We start from the raw sequence: 22,994 nt of genomic DNA on the forward strand, positions 1-22,994 counted from the left end.
TCTAAGGCACTGTTAATGAGTGCAGTTACGATTACCGGAAGTTTCCTCTTGCAGATTTCCTTCTATTGCTCTTTTCTTAGTGCTCTGCGGTCCGCATTATTTTCTCCAAAATAAGGACAATGCTTGTCGCCATGACAAGGCAACGTGTGGTACATTCTTTATTCTATTTCCTCAGTTCCGCTCTCATTGTGTCGCTTTACTATCCCTTTACGGGGGCGCTTTTTCGCTACATCTTTGCAGGATTATTAAAGAATTAATGAATGCAATGAGAGGAATGAAGGGTCTCCTTACCACGCCATGTAATACGCCCATATACGCTGCGGTGCCCTCCGCTCGCTGTTTGTATAGGTTGAAGGCACTCTTAGCACCAGAGAGGGGTACTACAGGTAGTGTTTTTTCAAATCAACAATTATGGTTCATAATGTTAACAATACGCAGCAGTTTATCTTAGCCATCCGCCAACGACTTGTACAACATGTCTTACAGCTCTGACCTTGCGTTTTGCCAATACATTCTTTCTCTCTCTCTCTCTCTCTCTCTCTTGGAGCTCTGAGAATGCTAAACATTTGTTTAACTAGTAACTTTTCAGTGTAAGTGCTCGAGCTCACTTTCTACGTTCGAATGCGGCTGATTATCCGTCAGGGAGCGACCGCGCTTGATATAAGTGCTTATGTTTTATTCGTCAATGCGGTTTCTTTCTCCCCAATTGCGTTCCCTCACGTCTCGTTTTTGGCGAGTCGGTACTGTTTGGGCGTCTGTTCGTCTCGCATTAGGTTCGATCCACCACGGGCACCGGTTTGTGGTGCGCTGCAGCACAACCCTCGACTCGCCGATGCAAAAGCTCGCAGCTGGACCGCATTCCTCAACTGCGATACGGTGCACGCGAGTTGGCGTGGCGGTGCAGGCGACCTCCGCAGCTGCTAACCGAGATGCTAGCGTCACGCAGACGACGATTGTCAATGCTTGCCGGCACTGCGGGCGCTTCCAGAAGGCACCAAATGCTGTCTAACCTCTTGGACAATGTTTGAGCGTTGGGCAGCGTAACGAGCCGAGCAACCTTTGTTAAATGTCATTGTTCAACGCTACGCAAACATTCCATGGATGCATTCAAAACAGCTCCACGTCGATTCAACCGCAGCGCCCAAAATAGCGTCGATATCTTGCCGCCTCCGTAGTGAAAGAAACATATGCAGGGGTAGCAATCACTGAACGTAAAGTTTTCAGTAACTGTTACAAACAAATTAACACAATACGGCACCATGCTATTACAATAATGGAGAGAGCGCTGCACGTGCGAGGGAAGATCGCGCGCCGTTTCAAAATGTATTAAGCGCGTTACAGCAGCGTACATAGAAAACAGTAACAGCATGGCCATCATAAGAACCAATGATGTTCGAAGTGTGCGAAGCAAACACACACATGTACGCACGCACACACGCACGCACACACACACACACACACACAGACACACACACACACATGTGTATTGAATAAATTTAATTTTATGCAAGTGGCTGCGAGATGAGCTTTGTAGTACGTTGGAAATGTCGCCTTGATAGCTTCTGTGAGAGCTTGTTGTTTACCATAACAGTGCCGCTGCGGAACTCATATGCTTTGTTGTTTCCACTCTCCTGTATAGTGCGACGAATTCGTCGGAATTTCATTGACCTTAGCGATGTGAGCACACGTGTTAATGTTTCCCAAAATATGAGCACCTCGTAGCGCGGGAACATTTCTCATAATCTGAAGCAGTTCTTGTAGCCCAATGTTTGGCTAGACTCATGCGATGGGTAAAAATATCGAGCCGCCCGATTTGGAGAGAAAAATTGAAACTTGAAGAGCAAATTGCGTGATGGCCGACGTCTCAACAAATACGTCGTTGAAGCGCCAACTCACGTGTCGGAATCGACAGTCAGGCATACGGTGCCCGTTCTTATCGCTCAGCTGACGAATTTGCGAAGAGCACCGGCAGGCGTACATAGTTATTTCTTGCTCCGGTCTGGGGACAACGCAGGACGCTGACGCCCGCATCAGCCGCGAGGAGTTCTGCGAGGGTTTCAAGACGGACCCCTGGATCCGGCGTGCCCTGCTCAACGCCGTCTCCATGCCGGACCAGCCCAAAAGCCTGCGCAGCTTCTCGACCGCCTCCTCCGAATGACCCGCCACGGTGGCTCGCTCGCCTCCGCACGGCGGGCCGGGGTCCCGATCGGCCGTCCCGGCTGCGCACGGCCACCGCGGCTGCGACCGGCGTAGACAGCGCCGAGTCTGGCCCAGCGCCCAGCACGTGGTCGCGGCCTCGGCACAGCACCACCGGCGTACGGCAGGGGGCGCCGCGTCCGGCGGCGACCCGGAGCGCCGAGGAGGCTCTGCCGCGCCGTCGGGTTTGGCCGCTGCAGCTGCGGCGGGACCCGGCCGCTGCGGGGCATTCACCCGCTCGTCGGCCACGTCTTTCTCGTCCGGCCGCGGATCCCTCTGCAGCGGTGACGGAACCGCCGCTTTCGAACGGTATAATGTCCCTTGCCCCTGCAGGCACTGTCTGCTGTATGCCTTTTTTTTTTTCGAGTAGCGTTGCCAAAGGTGGGCCCGTGATGTGTACTTGGTGACCAATGATGCGTACCTCAAGGCTTCGGTGCGAACTGCAACATTGCCAATTATATGGGAGTTAGCTTTGCAGCAGCGGCCATATTTACATATACATGGTAACGGAAATCAAAAGCGTTTTCGAGAGCATATTAAAGATCCCAAGGTGTCTAAAATTAACGCGGTAGCGCCACTTGGCAGCTCTTACAACTCTAATGTTGCGCTTGAATGTTGAACAGAATCAATAAGGAATTGGGGAGAGAACATCGCAGGTTATTTATTTTATAAGCAAGCGAAGCTGAGCTTCTCCTCATTCGGACAAAATGGCTTAAGGTCTTATACAATTGGCAGGTCACGTGTCGCTGGATCGTCTGCGTTCTGAAAGCGCTTCAGAGCCATCTCGCTCGCACTTTACTCCTGGACTCCGCGCGCGCTCTGCAGCGCGCCCATGCACGGTTGCGCGCCTGCCGCAGCCGGTGCATTTCGAAGCGCCTGCGTTTGCGCAGCGTTGACGCATTGAGAAACGTGACACAAGTTAGCAGCACTTTTGTAAACAGCACCAAATGCTAAAATCAAGCAGCATCACGCATGCGACGAACTGTGCGTACTACACGGCGCCTATATAACGCATCAATAATATCGGCAGTGTTGTATGTCCTCCATTCTGGAGCCAAAGCACCCCCGCGCTGGGGGCCGCCGACGATGTGGCGAGGAGGACTCCTCCACTTAAAACGGCACTGCTGAAGTCGCTGTGGCGGAAGCACCGGACACTTGACACCCTTCAAACGGCGTGCAAATTACTGGTGGGCGCGTTCTACGAACAACGACCGGCGGTGCGGTGGTGCGGTGGTGCCTTTCAGGTTTGGAGCGGCTTGATTGCACGTGCGGGATGCAAGAAAGCCTTTCTGGCACAGTGTAGTGACACGTGTACTTGTTTGTCTTTATCGGGAGACACGTTTCACCGCCTAAGAAATGTTATCGTACCGCGCAGGACGCGCCTGCATGTATCGGAAGTTTCTGGAATGTTATCGATTAAAAAAAATTAAATTAGGGGGTTTTACGTGCCAAAAGCACTTTCTGATTATGAGGCACGCCGTAGTGGAGGGCTCCGGAAATTTTGACCACCCGGGGATCTTTAACGTGCACCTAAATCTAAGTACACGGGTGTTTCCGCATTTCGCCCCTATAAAAATGCGGCCGCCATGGCCGGGATTCGATCCCGCGACCTCGGAATGTTATCGATGCTTCCATTCACTGTCTGTGACCGAACATTGTGTAATCTAATTGCATGTGTGCGTGACGCGAATAATGTATAACTTTATGGAAGGCACGTGGGCCCCAGCGATTATTCTGGAACGTTCGACGACTGAAGTATAAAAGTCGACGCGCTTGACCCGCTGCATTTTCGCCTATCGCCGACTGTGTTCGCCGCTGTCGCCGTTATTTGAATGTAGCCTGTTTTTGAGGGCACAAGTTCGCCCAATAAAACGCTAGTTTCGTCTTTCCCAGCAGTTTGGCTGCTTTCTTCACCGTCACTAACACGTGACAGTATTGTGACTTTCCCTTTCTCTCTACTCTCTTCCCTTTCCCGTACCTTCTAGTCAAAAATAAATGAGTCTTCTTGATGCGCTTGAAGCGAACGGACGTCTGTCATTTTTCCATAAGTTAAAAGTTCTCCGTCTCTTATTGCACAACATTTTTGTGCCGAAACCCGGGAATAGGGACGTCAAAAGATGGATATCGACAGAATCAAGCGAAGAAGGGCCGTGGTGCGAACATCTACAATCAAGCTGCTCAACGAAGTATCCACCATGGACGGCAGCGCATCAATCGGCAAGCTGGTAGAAAAGATAAATCTTCTTTCTCCTAAAGAGGACTCACTGAAAGAGCAAGATCGGGAGATAGAAAAAGGCGCTGAAGATGAAGCTTTCGAAGAAGAAGTAGCATGCTCCGAAATGTACAGAGAAAAGATTAGCGTGGCGAAAACAAAGGTACAACGCATGCTACGCGACTTCAGCTGCACAAATGCTTCATCAGATCACACACTAAACTCCTCAGATCAAAGAGAATCTAGCGCAAACAATTCGCAAATACGCCCCACCGTAAATCTGCCAAAGCTCGAAGTCAACAAATACAGCGGAGAGCTTCCAGAGTTGCAAAGGTTCTGGAGAAAGTTTGAGTCGACTATCAACGCTAACCCGAACCTCTCAAACTTGGACAAATTCAAATACCTCAACAGCTACTTGACAGGAAAGGCGGCGGCTGCGGCAGCAGGACTTGACTTGTCGGAAGGCAACTACGAAATTGCTTTCTCGCTATTAAAGGAGAGATTCTCCAGAAAGGAAATAATTATAGAAGACCACATGTCACGGCTACACAACATCAAGCCAGTGCGTGACTCACGGAATCTCGGTCAACTGCGCAGCCTCGTCGACGAAGTAGAGACAGGTGTACGCAGCCTAACTACTTTAGGCGTGAGTGTCGGCACTTATGAAACTTTGTTACTGACCGTAATAAAGAAAGCGGTGCCTGCAGACCTTCGTCTGGAATACCAACAAAAAACCAGGCTACGAACGAGGGAAGTGAGCTGGAGGTGCTCCTGCGTTTTTTGAGAAAAGAGGTTGCGACGCGGGAGATCATACAGCGGGCCGAAGCACAGAGAGACAGTGCCGAATTGGTAAAGGAAAGATGCAACAGCAACATTAAAGCGGCGAACATGCCTACTGCAGCGCCGCTGCACACCACGATCAAAGAGAGCACAGGATGTCTATTTTGTAATTCGAACGGCTATGAGACCGGCAACTGTAACGCAACGATGTCTGTGGCGGATAAAAGAGAGGTGCTGAAGCGACAATCGGTGTATCTGGTGCACAACAAGGGGGCACGCTGCAAGAGAATGCCGTAAAGCCAAGTGGCTAAGGTGTGCGCATGGCAACGGCAGGCACTTAACGACAATGTGCGACAATGAGTTTAGAAGACACCGTAACACTGATGAAGGGGATGAACCTTCGTCACCGATGATTGAGCAAGCCATGGTATTGAAGTCCTCATTAGGTAGGCACGGGAGATAACTTGATGTGCACTGGAGAGCAGCAGTTTCTCCTACAGACAGCGCGAGCTTGGACAGAGGGTCCACATGAACGTACACTTGTCAGGCTTCTCCTCGATGGTGGCAGTCAGCTAACCTTCATCCATCGCAACCTATCCGAAAAGCTGCAGTTAAAGGTGCTTGGGGAAGAGGAGCTTAAAATATTTGCTTTTGGTGACCAAAAACGCGTCGTGTGGAGCTGTGGCTCAGAAGCCAGTACGACGGGAAAACGGTACGAGTGGAAGCGCTGGAAGTTCCTTGCATTTGTGCAGATATCATGGCTACTCCATAAAATTCTGTTCTACTTCAACTTTCACGATTTCATTCCCAAGTCGCAGACGCCTCGCAGGGCAGCGAAAGTGAAAATATTGACATCTTGATAGGCGCTTATCATTACTGGGAAATTTTCACGGGATCCACTAAGCGTCTCAGCTCCAAATTGATGGCAGTTGAGATTGTATTCGGATGGACAGTCCAGGGCCAGGTCGGCACAAGGAAGTCAACAGGAGTCTGCTCCTCGGCTGCTGGCGTGATGCGGATAGGAGTGAGTGAACAAATTGACAAGGAAATATCAGCGCAGCTAAAGTCTTTCTGGGAGCTCGAGCACATCGGTATCAAGGAACATGAGCCAGTTCGTCACCAGGACGCGGTCCTTCCGGACTATAAAGAAACTGTCAACTTTGAGAATGGCCGCTATAAGGTGTCGTTCCCTTGGAATTCAATGGTTTACGAGCTTGGCGACGACTACGAATGTGCAGCAAGGCGTCTTAAAGCACAGACAACGCGCCTCTTGAAAGGGGATTCGTTGATTAGGGAATACGACGCCTGCATAAGAGACTACATAGAAAAGGGCTATACAGAGCCAGCCAGCAAGGATTACGGCACGTCGAAAGTTCCGGTGTACTATATGCCACATCAAGCAGCTGTTCGTCCCGAAAGCCAGATGACAAAACTGAGGGCAGTAATGATGCATCATCAAGTGCCGAAAATCGCCTCTCACTGAACAATGTTTTGGAAAGTGGTCCAAACCTAAACCCAGAGCACATTTATCTGCTGATAGATTTCCGCACTTACAACGTTGCCATCGTTGCGGATATTGAAAAGGCCTTTCTCCAAATATCCCTATCAGAGGGCGATCGGAACACTGTGTAGTTACTCTGGTACGCTATGACGCCAAAGAAAGGGGAAAAACTTCCCGCTGTGGTGACCTATCGGATGACTCGCGAGCAGTTTGGTGCCACCTCGAGCCCACTTCTCTTGGCTGCAACGTTGCAACATCATCTTGAAGGCCTGCGCAACAGTATGCTGAGACTGCGGGTATCCTGCGCAAGCATCTTTACGTGGACGACCTTGTAACTGGGGTTGACAGCATTGACAAGGGTAAAGTCTTGTGCCAGGAATCAAAAGTTATATTATCTCAAGCAGGGATGCGGCTACACAAATGGATGTCGAACGGCAGCGATCTCATCGACTTCTTAGAGAATGGCAATGTGGAAAGAACGAACGCTGATGCTGGACATGCTGCATCTACAAAGGTATTTGGAGTTGGTTCGAATGCTCAGACTGACCACTTTGAATACAACCTAAGTTTACTTATCGACTTCCTCTTCGCAAGAGCCGACAACGAGAGATTTGTACTGCATATCTCGGCAAGAATTTTCGACCCTTTTGGATTTATTGCTCCCACAACATTATGCGTAAAGGTAATGTTCCAGAAGTTGTAGGAGTTGGGAATTGATTGGGACGATCCCTTGCCTGAAACATTGCAGCCTGAATGGTACTGCTGGTGTAAGGAGCTTCCATGCATTGAAGGAGTGTCTATTACAAGACTGATAACGGCAGACCTTAGAAAAGATGATACGGAGAAAGTGGCTCATATTTTCTGACGCTAGCCCGAAGGCCCATGGTACTGTCGCATATATCATGACCAAGTCTCCGTTCGGACTAATAAATGTAAGCTTGGTCATGGCGAAATCAAGAGTGGCCCCTTTGAAACGCCTCTCGCTACCCCGATTGGAGCTGATGGGACCCCTGGTTGGTGCGCGACTATGCCACTACGTTACCAAGGCCTTCGATCTGAAGAACGTTGCTGCCATCCTCTGGACTGACTCTACAGTAGCTATGTACTGGATCAAGGGAAACGCTGCCAGATGGAAACCCTTCGTAGCAAATCGAGTCTCAGAGTTACAAGCGCTGACAGATTCCAAGGATTGAAAACACTGCCCCGCTGACCTAATCACGCGCGGCATTCTCCGATCAACCCTACGGAAAGCGAATTGGGGTGCAGAGGACCCCGTTGGTTTCAGGAGGATGACACGCATTGGCCAACGATAAGATAGCCGAGCTCGAAGGTTGGGGAGTGCCAAATGGAAGAGCGAAAGGTGACGGTAATGCCCGTAATATCATCGTCATCCATGGCAATTCTCAATGTTGAGAATCAGTGTTCATTCAGCAGAGTCGTGTGAGTAACCGCGTGGGTCCGCCGCTTTGTCGACACCTGCCAAAACAAAGGAGGAAACGATCGACCCATCACGAGCTGAAGAAGTGATCGGCGCCGAAAGATACTGGTTGGCTAAAGCTCAAGGAGATGCGTTCAGCGACGACGTTTCAAACCTGAAGAATCGAAGACCGCTGCACAAGAGCACTCCTGTTTTGCCTTTCAACTCGTACTTCGACAAAGAGGGCTTCACGCTTGCAATTCAGTGATAACAACAAAGAGACTAACCATCTCATCGTTCTCCCTGGCAATCACCCCCTCACGTCAGTGCTCATACGGAAGGAACACTTAATAATGCTGCACACGGGCGTACGCGATACTCTAGCCCAGCTGCGAGAATTGTATTGGATTATCAGAGGACGTCAGGCTGTAAAGAAAGTTATCAAGCAGTGCCTCGTCTGTCACAAGCAAAGTTGCCCTCCAGCTACGGAACCAGTAGCACCACTTCCAGCTGACAGAGTGACAAAAGGAAACCCGTTCGACATCGTTGGCATCGATTTTGCAGGGCCCTTGATTTGTCAACAGTCACGCGACAGCAAAAAAATGATACATTGCTATTTTCACCTGTGCTGTGACACGTGCCGTTCACCTTGAGGGCGTCAGCGACCTGTCGGCTACAGCCTTCCTATTGTCATTTAAACGCTTTGTGGCACGCCGTGGAATCTACTCGACGATGTATTCGGACAACGCGCTCACATTCAAGCGTGCAGCCAGAGATCTAAAGGCCGTGTTCATGCTGTCGCAAGGCGAGGAATCGCAGTCATACTTCGCCGGGAAACAGATCAGATGGAAGGTTATTGTTGAACGGGCAGCTTGGTTGGGCGGCTTCTGGGAGCGGATGGTGCGATCTGTGAAAGTAGCATTGCGGAAGGTGTTAGGTCGGAGCAGCTTGAGTTTCGGACAACTGACCACCGTTATATATGAGGTGGAAGATGTGATCAACGCACGCTTTTTGACTTTCATAAGTGATGTTGCTGAAGAGCCAGAACCACTGTCACCGGCACACTTCCTTGTCGGAAGAAAGTTGACGACCCTTCCTCCACACCTGCTCCCGGACGAAATTCCTGGCGGTGGCATGCATCTCTCACGACGCTGGAAGTACCGGACTGCCATGGCCGATGGTTTCGGCAGACGGTGGCGGAAAGAGTACTTATTGGAGCTCAGATCAGCACCTTTGTGCCGACCAACGACATCGAGTGATCTGAAGAAAGACGCGTTGGTGCTCCTCAGGGAAGACCGCTTGAAACGCCACATGTAGAAGACCGCCAGAATTAAGGAAACATTTAAGGGTAGAGACGGCAGGGTGCAGTCCTGCAAATTCGTATTAAGTGGGGAAACAGAGGTGAAGCGACCGATACAGCTGCTGTATCCGTTAGAGATTGTGGAGCAATGAGCTGAATAATACTTCGCTCATGCGGGGGAGGTTGCTGTATATCCTCCTTTCTGGAGCCAAAGTACCCCGCGCTGGGGGCCGCCGACGATGGGGTGAGGAAGACTCTCCCACCTAAAACGGCATTGCTGAGGTCGCTGTGGCAGAAACGCCGGACACTTCACACCCTTCAAACTGCGTGCAAATTACTGGCGGGCGCGTTTTACGAACAGCGACCAATGGTGTGGTGGTGCCTTTCAGGTTTGGAGCGGGTTGCTTGCACGTGCGGGGTGCAAGAAAGTTTGTTTGGCACAGGGTATTGTGACGTTCCCTTTGTCTCTACTCTCTCCCTTTTCCCATACCTTCTAGCCAAAAATAAATGAGTCTTCTTGATGCGCTCGAAGTGACGGTACGTATGTCATTTTTCCATAAGTTAAAAGTTCTCCGCCTCTTATTCAATAACAAGCACTCGCTGAAAATCTCGGCGTCATTAATTAAGGATTAGCACGAGGGAACGAGGCGTCTCCCTCATGAAGAGGAGATATTCTTGCGAGAACGCTAAGTTATCTACATGCGACTGCAGGGGGTGTTTCCGTCATGAAATTGTCAAGGTTAACCGTGTCTTTTGGAGCAGGCTGCAGGCCGCCTGACAAGGGGCGCTCCGAGCCGAAATTTCCCAGGGAAATGCGAGCGCGCGACGCGTTATCAGCCCTAAAGTACTTCGCCGCGCCCGAATATGCCTTGGGCACATTCACATACCGTAAAGCAGAGTGGTCTAAAATATTTGGAGTAGCGTCTTAGGTAGTCGAAGCGAATGACGCAGAACAAACCCTGAAATTGACTGACGACCGCATTTACTAACAGTCACTGAGTGTTACGCTGTTCACCGTATAACTAGGGTGTAAGTGCTCCATAGCTGAATCCCACAATGAGTAAATGTCATCTTTTTCATAAGTATACAGGTGGATCAAGTGGAAACGAAACACCGGGTGGGGTGTTTCGTTTCCAGATATACATCGAATTGTATATCGTGTATCTTGTATGAAGTTCAATATGATTATGAAGAAGGGCTGATAGCGGCATTTTTGGTTTCAGCTATCCCACCAGGAGATGTGATGATGGCCAATATCACATCTGAGCACTGTTTCCGTTTCATTTATATTACCACGAAAATGTTAATGCGCGCAGTGTCGCCTCTGCATGATATGTACAGAGTGAATGCTCTGCGTCATGCTGGAGCCGACGATTCTGGGGACAAATTTACCAGGCTTTTCCTTTGTGAGGGCTGTTTGCCATTGTCCAGCCGCCTTTATGCGACTTTATGTGACTTTATGTCAAGCCGCCTTTAGGGAACTTTATGTGAACTCTGCTTTAGCACGTCCTATCCTACACGTACCTATATTAGGCTTTTCTGTAGATATTGCATCTCTTTTTTGTGCCTGATTTAACCGGCCTGTGTTGTTACGTGGTGTCGTTATTTTTCTCGTTTGTTTCTTTCAGCCGGCCAACTTTTTATAAGCATTGTTTACCTAAAACAGAAGGAGTAGTGGGCATCACCCATGGCGCCGACCCCTATTTCACGCGCATTTAATAATAAAAAAAAAGACGAGTAGATATTGACGCCACATTTACCAAGAATTAAAACGCACCGACTGGTGCTTTGCTAGATATGACAAGATCTTTCATTGAAAATACCCATGCCAGCCTTGAGAACACGTGAGTTCATGTAAGCGCCATTCTTCAACCAACCTTAGGCTCCAGGGCCGTGGACCTTCCCGGACGACTTAAAATTTCAATTAAGGAGCTTAATTTCCACTAAGAAAGAGGAATGGCTTCGGTACGAGAACGTTTGGCTTCCGATGCTTTTGGGCAGCGTCTCACAGGTGCGTTGAATGAGTGGGATGAAATCAGTAAGTGGTGGTATGGCCATGCTTACCCGTATGCCACCGCTACAAGGCTATATTGCAGCGAATCTATTGCAGTGTGTTTTTTTTTTATTTTAGAGAGGCAATTCATTCTTAATTAATTATTTATTTGAATTGTGGGTGTTTTTACGTGTCAAAACCGTAATGAGTAAGGCACGGCGTAGTGGGGGACACCGGAATAATTTTGACCAGCGGGTTTTCTTTAAGAACCACCTTAATATAAGCACTCGAGTGTTCTTGAATTTTTGCCCCGTCGATATGCTGCCGCCGCTCCTGGGATCTAACCCACGACCTCGAGCGCGAAAACGTAACGTCGTAGCCATTAAGCTACCGTACTTGGTTCTCTTATATATATATAGAGAGAGATTGAGGCTCTTTAATGAAAACGGAAGATATTTGCCTGGGGGCACAGCCACGATGCTACTCCTGGTGAAAGCGGTGATACATTAAATTACCCACACAGGAAGATACGACACCTGGCATACAAATATCGCAGCGTACAATATGAAAGCATCCCGCTGAGACTCACTCGTCTGCTGTCCTTTGGCGCAGGGGTGCCGAGATACGGCGCGCTTCGTCGTCGGCGTCCAGCCACCGATTACTGGCGGCACCTGCATTGTCGGCGCGGCGGCCCCGCGTTTCGTGGTCTCCGGAGACGTGGACGCAGCAGCCGGACGCACCACCTGTCGCGCGCAAGCTCTCTCTCAACCCGAAGCTGGTGTTCGTGCGCAGCGCCGAAGACGAGGCCTCTCGGCGGAGGCGGCGGCGCAGCCACTCGGCGGCCAAGGCGCTGTCGTACGCTGGAAGCGGCACAGATGGGTGCCCCAACTTCGGGGCACCGCTCCTTCGATACCAGTAGGCGCTAGCACAGCGGCAGATTGGTCTGAGACTGTCGCGTTTGTCGCCGCCCGATCAAAGACGCCAAGAAACACACAAGCCTTCACGCATTCCGTAAATATCGACAGTTTGGCTATTGTTAAGTAAACTGCCGCGGACGTCCGCCATTGTTGAAGATATCGGCTGTCAAGTACAAAGCAGTATTATTGTGTGCTTAGAACATTGGGCAAATACACACTAGTAGCGTGTCGCAGGCACGGTGGTATATTCTTCCTGCGGTGTGTCCCGACAGATTCACAGGCGTGGCAGCGACGTTTAATGCCTAATCTACGTGAAGGCCGCGAGCGCCCTGGGCTATCGGCGGCATAGCGGGCTGATTTTCTGAATCAGAAGACACGAAAAGCAACAGGAATTCCTGATATTCCCGGAGCGATCTATCGTTTAGTTCGCACCCATTAATTTTAGCGTAAGCAAGGTTAAAGCAGTGAGTGCCACTAACAGGCACTAACAGTGAGTGCCAGTAACAGCGCTATGGAATTGGTGTTTGATATGAGCACCTTCTCAAGGATCGAATAACTCTCAATACAATCAACGTCAGCAAAAACATTAAAAGGCAATTTTAGTCTCAGACCAATATGTCGCGCGGCCAGCAGCGCAAGAGGACCCGTTGTACGCTCTTTGTGTTTGCACATTTTAGTGAGTCCAAATCGCGTCGACGAAGCCTCGTGACCGGTGTGCTGTGCGGCATCCAAGCGATGCCTTCCGGCGCGTACATAATATAAAAGTGAAAGGACTACGAATATGCGATGGGGGCCAGTGGCACCCCTTGTCGACTTGAAGATATGGGAGCGGAGCTCTTTGCATGCCTTGATTGTCGCTCTATCTGCAGCAGTCAGTGCTGTCAGCCCTGTCTCAGCCGGGAACAGCATGACGTAGCCTACCAATAGAACCTTAGAGGTTCATAGCTTCGTGTCTGGCGCTGGTTGCCTTGGCGACATTGCCAACTACGCATGGGCACTTATTGTGAGCAGGCCAGCCGACCTTGTCAAGGGCTACTCATTGCACGCGCTGTATGCTGTGTAGTGCACGTGTCTATCGCAAGTGCCGGACAGAGACGAGCTCGAGCCCTGGTGAGGAGGATGAGTGACGGAGTAAAGATGGCTTGCTCAGTCAAGCGCATCACCTATTCGCAATGATTCCCAAATGCTGCTATCCCTGGCATCGCTCAGTGTAGCTAGCTCTTGCCGCTAGCACTCTTGCCTGCATAAAAGCATTTTAAGGGTTCAGCTTACACTCAGTCCGTGTTGGGCATCTGCAATGACAGCAAAGGTATAGCTACTATATGAACAACATGATGCAATAGAACAATATTAAATACAGATAAAGTAAATATGCCTTTGGTGGCTGCGCACATACTTTCCTGCGGCGTACATGCTTAAACTTGAACATGTTGAGGACAAAAAAAAAAATTCAGGCATTCTCGATGCTCGACCAAGCGCTACGACACGGTTGGTTTGGCTTCGACAAGAAAATTGTCCCATTTTCACACAACAAATTTTAAGTGCTGTCATGAGCAAAAAAAAAAAAAGGCCTATACTACGGAAATCAGTTTTTCGGTTATTTTGCTTTGTTGATGCTCCTGTTGACGAACGTCCTGTTTGTTTTTGTTTTACTTGTTAATGACCACGTCATATGCCGGCTCGGTTTGTAAAATCGATAGTGATCTTCAGTGATAGCTGGTGCTTGATTTGTTTGGATATGCATAACAGCATCTAAAACTGAAAAGCAATATAGTAGAACGCGGTGCACCATCGGCATAGCTATATTATGCGGCGCCAAACCAATCAGCCTCTTTCCAGGAAAGTGCGCACTGACAGCAAAAGTCACAAGCCGATGGTGGTTGTTCGCATGTAGAATATTGAACTGGTGCCAGTGGAAGAGGCGCTTGGAGCAAATTTTGTTGCCTCTGCAGCATTATATGATCCCCCCACCGATACAGCGCCTTTTCTTGTTACTTCTAGCACATTGGATAACCCTTGGCCGCTCTCGAGCTTCTGCTTATACACGTGTATTTAGCTCCCATCAAAGACCTTAAGGTGCACTCTTGGTTGTGAATTCTTCATGGCGTGTACCGAAACGCTCTAGGAAACCATTCGCTTAAGTGCGTTTATTCATTTGTTAAAAATGTGTAGTGGCGTATAACATTTCCACTTAACACTGTTCAGCGCGGACAGGTCACATAAAATTATCGATGGCTCTATAAGTCTCCAATAGAGGGACTTAGGTTTTCGTTGGGTGGGCTAATATACACTCAGACCGTTTTCTCGTGAATGATTCATTTCGTTTTTGTTCTGCCGTTATGCTGGATTGCTAAACTGGATAACAGCTTTCATAGGTCACAACTCTGTCGCAAATGATGAATAACAATACAGACACCAGCTCCAAGTAAACAGATGATCTCGTGCTTGCGTTGCGCATTTCTTTATGCAGGCGTCTTCTATACGCCTACATTTCAATCCCATAAACGTCCCCAGAAACCTATAGTGTGCAAGAACACTACCTATGAGGTCAAGGCGGAGCGAGAGGAGAATATGACTGTCATAGCGAGCAATAAAAGTGATACTAGAGCGGGCAGGTTCACAGAAACATTGAGCCAGCAGGGCAGAGTCGCCAAATCGCTCTCTCTCTCTCTCTCTCTCTCTGCTGTCACGACGTGACGGTGGGGGTGAATGGGTCGCAGACACGAGCTAACAGCGCCGGCACTTCTAAAACAAGTTGTACAGCACACCACGGCCTGCGAATAACCGACGAGTAAACGCTATTTTTCCTTCCCTCACCATTAAAAGTCCGCTTGAAATCGCTTTGTCGCTGTCTCATCTCGAGCTCTTTTCTGCGCCAGTAGTGCTTGTAAACAAGCACGAGTCGCCTCTGTATCTCTCTCTCTCTCTCGCCAAGTGATCTTTCTAGATGCGCTTCGCGCCATCTAAAGCCACGCCGCTTCAGCTACCTTACTCAAAGCTTATGAATACACACGTGTGTCGAGCTTTCGAGTAAATACAACGCTGCTGCACTTTTTTTCCAAGCGGCGTGTCCTAATTATACCTTCAACACTCCGTGATTAAACAAAAAATGTCATAATCACCGCGAGCGAGAAAGTCTGCGCGTCTTCCCCAAGTACCGCATACGTACCCGCGAGCGCGTTCACAATAAGCATTCCCGTTGCACGTCTTTTTCTCGCTATACGCTTCCACACTGCACTGGAGAAGTGGCTTATGCCCACCGCTAGTCTGTCGCTCAACTGTTTGACGGTGTGTGAATGTCCCCATCTTTACTGCCCCCTACTGCGAACGCGTGCCTCAGCCTTTAAGCCCTGCCGAAGCTGAACTATCGAAGTGCGAGTTGTGTCCGTGTCCAGATAGGGTTCGGATAGAAAAGCATGCGCTGTGCAAAGAGACGGTAGAACACGCGCTGCACGCGCGTGTTTTGCCCTCTCTCTCTTCTTGGAGTAAGCGTACAAGTGGTCGAAACGCCGCCCCGTGACGCTCCACAGAGTGACGCGTGCCGTAAATAAATGGACTGCCGTACGTGCGCGCAGCCCAAGCAGGAACGCACTGTTGCAGTGGGCACAGCGCGCCTCTTTCGTTGCGCAGTGCAGCGTATTGACGCATGCGGTTCTCGGGACAGCGTTTCAATTCCTAGTGGTACCTCTCGCGATTAGAACGCATGCTGCCGTCCTTACCTGGAATGTAAACCCAACGGCTGCCGGGCCAACTTAAACCATGTTACCTTACGACCGACATATTGCCAGTATTTGTGTGCGGTGTTTGAGGAAAGAGTACGCTTACTCTATGACAGGCTAAACGTAAAATGCAATACTAGCTGATGTGCAGCTTCAGTGGATTACTTGCTTATTAAATGCGCCAACTCAAGTTTTTAGAGCGTTCGTGGCATTTGAATACCAATACTTTTCTGAAATGCGAAGGGAAACTGGCAGGCGGTTTTTGCGGCGAATCGCAATTTCACACATTCAGTCTGAACTTGCTTGTTTTCAGTTTGCACTAATAATATCGGTGAGTAGCTTTTCAATCAACTATTGTAATAGCTTTTCTAACAGATACATAAAAGCAAACAGACCAATCAACCCGCTTTCTTTTCATATACCCTTTGAATCTGTATATTTACAGGAATATGAGAAAGTTACAAAGCAATCAGTTACATATTGTTTTAGGAGGCGTCATAAAACAAATCTTAGCATCAAATGAAGGTGGTGACACAAAGAGGCAGATATAAAATAACACACACGCACAAAAAAAAAAAAGACGACGAGCTAACTACTTAATAACATCTTTAACTATACAAACACGTCGGCAAATGAAGGCTGCCTAGCTCCAATGGTGAGTAGGAATTACGAAATCTGGTCCCGTTATACGTCACAGTTATAGTCACTAGCTTGTGACCAAAGCGTGATATATTGCAATACTTGGAGAAGAAAGTCATTCGTGCATAAGTGTAGATTTCACACCACATTAGCGATATGTTCTCGTTTCCTCTATGTACCTGCTTGATTTCTGCATAATAACAATAGACCAGGGCCGTCACATCTACAGAATGAGATAATACCAACATCCTCGCTTACTTTATATGGTGCGTTGACGGCCCCTTAAACAACCTGGAAGGTGCTTTAAATAGTTACTTGTTCCTACCATCGCGCGATAGAGTAGTGCGTTTCAAGGATAAATCACGAATATTTCAGGAGATGTATCGCAAAGAAAAGGTAGACAAGCTTCCACTTCTAACGTCAACCTTTGTGACATGCCAGCAAGGTGCAGGGTATCTTCTCGTCTCATTTACAGCTACGTTCTCAATAAGCACTGGCAAGCACACTCAGGAGTTGCAATATTGCGTTTGAGGCACCTTCCTAGGGAACATGGGAATGACCTGAACTCGATATTGGCCTCTCGCACGTCTTTTCTGTAACTTCAATTCAACCTTTCAAGTACTAGCAATATGAACAGAACAAAACCCTCTAATCATATTTCTAGAAGTGATACAAATCAGCTCATCTCAAGGAAACAATACTATATAGTTGCAAGCTAACCTACCGCAAGTTGACATTATCTTCTGTAAATGTAACTGCCGAGGTTCAGAACAATTTTGGCACAAGTAAGAATATCACTATCATATGATTCACACAAAGATCAGGCCACTTCATTTATTCAGAAGGTGCGCAATCAGCGATTTGGATGCATTTGCACAAATGCTGCAGTTTGAGTCCTGTAGCTTTCATGCAGAATCTCTCCACTATTCTGCGAAGGTGCACTTCTGGTAGCCATGCGGAAGCAATAGAGCATCATCTATAAAAGAAGCGCCGTTCTTGCTCAATTTCATGTCATGTGAGGCTCACATGATGTGCGCGACCCGTGTAGCAATCCACGTTGTGTTTCTCGGGACGCGCCGTGAGACATGCACAAACACCAGTTATCATGTGGTGGAGCTGGGAACGTAAATGTCTCCGGTAATTTGTAGTATTTGAAATGCTGTAAATACGGCTTTTTTTCCTGTACTGAAATGACAACTATCGAACGGGAAAGCGAGTAATGTACAAGAAAGAAACCTTGCTAGCACTTTTAACACGATTCTAACTGCCCGAAGGTTAATGTAGCGAAGAGACGCTTTCAAGTGCGCAACCCTGTAATGAACACAACGACCAAAAAGATGTCGATCGTGATAGAACCAAGAAGCAATACACAGCGAGGTCTCTGTTCGAGACCGCCGCATTATGTAAAGAGCTGGTGCGCATGTTGCGTACTATGACATTGGCAGGTAGTACAAACTTTTCTGTCTATCGTCATAAAAGGTAAACCAAGATCCTACTTTTTCCATAAATACCAGAATCAATTCTGACCCGTTCTGCTTGTTTCTGCGTATTATTCAGCTGCGGCCGTTCTGGTGGAAACCTTAACTCTTTGAGATACCTTCACATTATTCTGCTGCCTCAAACAAATGGAAACGAAAAGAGATAATCCAACAAGAAAATGACTGCATCGCGCCCATATTTTACTCACAAAGAAGAAAAAAATACATTTGAAGAATACCATCATACATACAATCTGTATCTTGTTAAAGAGAAAAAGATAAGGCTAAGAAGCTCATTCCACGACGGCACTTCGCTAAGTGCAAAAGAAAATTCGATGTGCCCATGTTGTCCTATGATATTCTGGCTTTGCTGCATTCAATGAAGCTGATCTAGTGAGACAGGCTGCCGGTCTTCGTACACTTGGGTCATATAACCTCTTCGTCGATGATGGTTGCTTTTTTGCCTTCGCTGCGTGCACGTAAGAACTCTTTGGCTAAGCTTTCACGCCGAAAGCAGCTGGCCGTGAATGATCGCCCGCAAAGAAACGATGACAGCGGAGCGAATATCTTTGCAGGCATGGGGTGCCTACTGTAAGGTGCTGATACACGGAACTCACTGCTTACGCCACTTTGGTACGCGCCAGTGGAATGAGTGGGCAGTTATGAATAAAAAAGGGAAGGCGTCCGCCTGGAGCGAAAGTTTCGACAAGGAGACGAAGTCCTTATATTATAACGTGGGATTCGTGTCTAATACTTTCCTGGCTTGCCCACACGGGATTCTTACAAGTTTCCGTCTCGCTGTGAACTCTTGGTTTTGCTTAGCGGCGAGTGGGAAGTCTTAGAAGGAAATTTTATGTTTATGTCTGTGTTTATGTTTGTGTTTGTGTTTGTGCTTGTGTTTATGTTTATGTGTTTTATGTCATAGAAGGAATTTTATGTTGTCTTCTAAGCGTAAGCAGCCCGTCGATACAGCATTTCGACGGCAAGGTGCCCACGCGAATACCCAGCATTCGTCGTGATAGTCAAAACAACACCATGCAAATGAGAACAGTAGGCTTTTGAGAATATTATATTAGGTCGCGTTTCACCCACCTAGTTTACGGTAACACCTGCCTAACGTTAATAAAGCATAATGGAAATAGCTACTTAGAAAAATAACGCTAAGATGCGAGGTATTAGTGGCGCAATAGCGGTGTATCCTCAGGACCCTAGTATATTTTAACACGTCGAAAAGGAAACATCATTGTAATATATTCTCTGATGAGGAGGTAAGAAGCAGTGACGCAGCCAGCGAGTCTTTTCTTTCTTTTTTAACTTCCCCTTCATTCCGTTAGAGCGCACCGCGGCGCTTGTTGCAGTTCGCACTCACTTTACTACCTGAATGAATGTGCCTTGGATGTGCTGCATTGATTCCCTCTGACTATGCGCGGGCACTTTAATTCCCACACTATTTAAGCACTGTAACACTGGTTCTGCAATTATTTAATTCAAATAATTGCAACCAAACTTCAGAAATGACACTTTATGGGCCCGAATAACGCGCCCTCTGAAAAACATTACTCCCCGAAATGTCATCCTTTCGATTCAAAATCAAACAATGACTGCTTAAAATTTTTAGCGCGCGAGGTTTTGTTTAAGGCCACAGTCAAATTTGTGAGGCCGCCACTGCAACTCATGCGGCGTATCAAATATTTTTGCTCACAAAATAAAACCGGCTTATTAAGCGCGGCCTAGCCTGGTGTCAAAAAACACCCACGCACACATACACACGCACACATTGACGGTGTCGACAGGGAGCTTGTTCAGCGTACTTTCCCTGCTTTTAGGCAGAAAACCAGCTTGAAACAGTGCAAGACTGGCCTAGTTGGTACGTGCTATAGTACGTAGTTCCTCCTGCTCGAAAATACAATCACGAAGAGAAAAAAAACAATAAAATACAAGCATACACATGCCAAACAAGTGTAGAATTGGGTTTGTCTGTGAGTGTATCATTATGGAAGGAAACACACCGCACACACAAAAATGTGGACAGAAGCAGAGACCACACCACAACTCTGACATAAATTCATGTCAGCGGCAGCTATGAAAGGTGTTTATGCTTTCTTTTCTTCATTCTTGTGTCACCGCCCTTCGTTATTTACGTCATGTTTCGAACAGCCCTTGTTTCTATGAAGGGTAGCGTCAGTGTATACTGAAAGAACTTTAAATTCTACTACAAACTACAACTAATAACTTACGCTGCTCTTATTGGTACAATATATGATTCACCGGTGTATAATATCTTCTATGTATACCTGCGTTGTAAAACTAACGTTGAAAGTTCATGTCATGATGCAGTTAATATGCGCATCAAAAATACGACGGCATTACACTGATCAAAGATTACCGTTAACTGATTAGATAGCGTTAGCTTGAGACTTCATATACGAGTTATCAGTTGTCTCTAAGGATTCTTTCTGCCTACCACACTTCGAATGTAAACGACAAAGAAACACATACATACATACATACATACATACATACATACATACATACATACATACATACATACATACATACATACATACATTCATGCATGCATACAGCGTATTAAAGACAATGAGAACATGAAGGAATTCATCATTGCATCTACCGAAATGAACTTTGCCTGGACGTAACCTAACGGTCTTTTAGTGGCCTTAGTTTTTTATTCGAAATGACTGTATGTTACCAGTATATTAATGCGCTCTTTGTGAAAGTTGAGAAAACGGCAAAACAACCTGAAATGATAATTTTATGGCCCTTACATGCACTGTACATGTGCATGTAACACATAAACACATAATCGCACACGAAGGCAAAGTTTCGGTACGGGTTTTGTAAGTTGGCTTGAACACAGGGTTTTGCTTTTTCGTTGACAGCACAGCAGAGCAAAGAAGGCAAGCATCCTTGCGCAATGGATTATCAATGAAAAGGGCTTGCTGCAGTATACGTAGCGAAGTAACGCTATATAGGTAGGTACTACGTGTAAAGCGAATGTATCTTCTGATGCTCCTTACTCTCCACATGTGTGTCTCACAAAGTGCTAAGAACACTACAAAGATTCTTTGAATAACTACACCTCTGAAGTCCTTGTCGTCCAAGTCGCCACCGTTCATGCGCCGCATAGCACCTGGTGGATAGCAGCAAAATAGGCTCGCCTTTACCGAATGCGTTTTCTAATTGTAACCTTGTTTAAAATAACAACTGATAATCGCCACGATAAAACCTACACACCAGCGAAAACATAGTCCAGATGGCAGCCCTCGAGAGTGCTGTGAAGAGCCAATGGGCAGCACTCGAGTGCTTGTATGACGTACGTTACGTGTAATTAAACGTAGAGGTCCTCATTTACAACCAACGAAAACGTGCTTATTATTTGTAATCCACATTGGGCGTCAAATGCTGCCGGGACACCGCACGTCAACTGATTGGGGAAAGAAACGCGATATTCATTTGCCGGAATAGCAATAAAATTGCATGAGCTGCTGCATATGAACATCCCAGCATGATTTTGGAGCTGCAATGTGAGGAAACGACCTTATAGAAAAAGATCCACTGCGAAAGATGCCTATACCAACCTTATTACTATTAACGATGGCAAAGGATAGCGCTTACAGAAATCATTCGCACAGGGTGTTAGTTTTTGCGTGCACTTGAAAAGCAGGATGGACGCAAGATAGTCTTCTGCCATCCAGCCGTGATCATTTCAGCCTTCTATGTCCTCTTCGTCGCCTGAGCTACCGGATGCCTTCTCTTAGATCTGTGCGCGCGCGACTATTTCTAATCTCCTGACCGCCGCAGTCGACAAGCTTGTAATCTGTCATGCGTACGGTGTGTTCAGTACGTGTCGCAACTGCCGTATCTAGAATCACTGATGCGTTCGCTATGTACTACGTAGATTGCACGATAGGCAGCAGAAGCAGAAAGCACGGACGCATAGGTGTGGTAGAGGCTGGTTGCGCGGCACTGCGCCGCTGAGAAATAGTTTTGGTTGTTGGCTTGCCCTTGGCTGCTCCTACCGCTGCTACTGCGGCTGCTTGTGTACCTTTTACCTCTCTATCTCTATTCATTCATGTTCTTTTGTAACCACGTTTCAGGAATGGGCACAAGCTCTCTCATGTTACATGATCATATGTTGGTGCTTCTCCGTCAAATGTTCCGCAATAAATGCATACAAGCAATTATGATGTGCTCTCTGCATTCACTGTTATTTCTTCATCTCGTTTTTCGTTTTGGTGAAAGCGGTGATGATAATGATGATGGGTGCAGTCGGCTTTAGCCTCGCAGCCTTGGCAGGCAATCGGTGCACCTGAGTCTATTTTATATGAACCCAAATATGAGGGGAATCACCAAGCATCCACCCAGCGCAGCGAACCACCGTAACGAGACGCTGGGTTGCCGCGGGGGTATTACAGCTCTAGAGACTTAAAGCTTCCTTGATAGGTGGCTGTCACTAGAGTGTTTTTGGTGAGAACACCCAAAACACGTCACCCGCACACATGCATTGCACTACCACACGTAATGCGGAGGTTGTCGGCAGGGGCTCCCACAAGCGGCAAGTTATCTGTTCGTACACTTTCACGTCCCCTTCTTGATTAGCTTCTGCTGCGTGTCACTTTCAACCACCGCTAATTTTCCAATGCTCTACATGGCTTCAATGCCTGTTGGCTTTATATATATATATATATATATATATATATATATATATATATATATATATATATATATCATTTGGCATATATATTAGGCATCATTAAGGCGTGTGCAATAGAAGTCGGTGGTAACTCCGTTAGACAGTATAGAAACGCCAATGTATGAAAG

General features: G+C 47.5%; 1 protein-coding gene across 1 annotated transcript in view; it reads left to right on the forward strand.

Annotated features, from left to right (window-relative positions):
* Window positions 1-22,365, forward strand: part of LOC126516748 (frequenin-1-like) — a 559,465-nt gene extending 537,100 nt beyond the window's left edge. Inside the window, exons 7-8 of the mRNA XM_050166847.3 lie at window positions 2,015-2,505; window positions 12,012-22,365. Coding sequence (XP_050022804.2) covers window positions 2,015-2,158 — 144 coding nt within the window. The 3' untranslated portion in view covers window positions 2,159-2,505; window positions 12,012-22,365. The remainder of the gene's footprint in view (window positions 1-2,014; window positions 2,506-12,011) is intronic.
* The last annotated feature ends 629 nt before the right edge of the window (window positions 22,366-22,994 follow it).

This window comes from Dermacentor andersoni, chromosome 1, assembly GCF_023375885.2.
Source record: "Dermacentor andersoni chromosome 1, qqDerAnde1_hic_scaffold, whole genome shotgun sequence".
Taxonomy (NCBI): Eukaryota; Metazoa; Arthropoda; class Arachnida; order Ixodida; family Ixodidae; genus Dermacentor; species Dermacentor andersoni.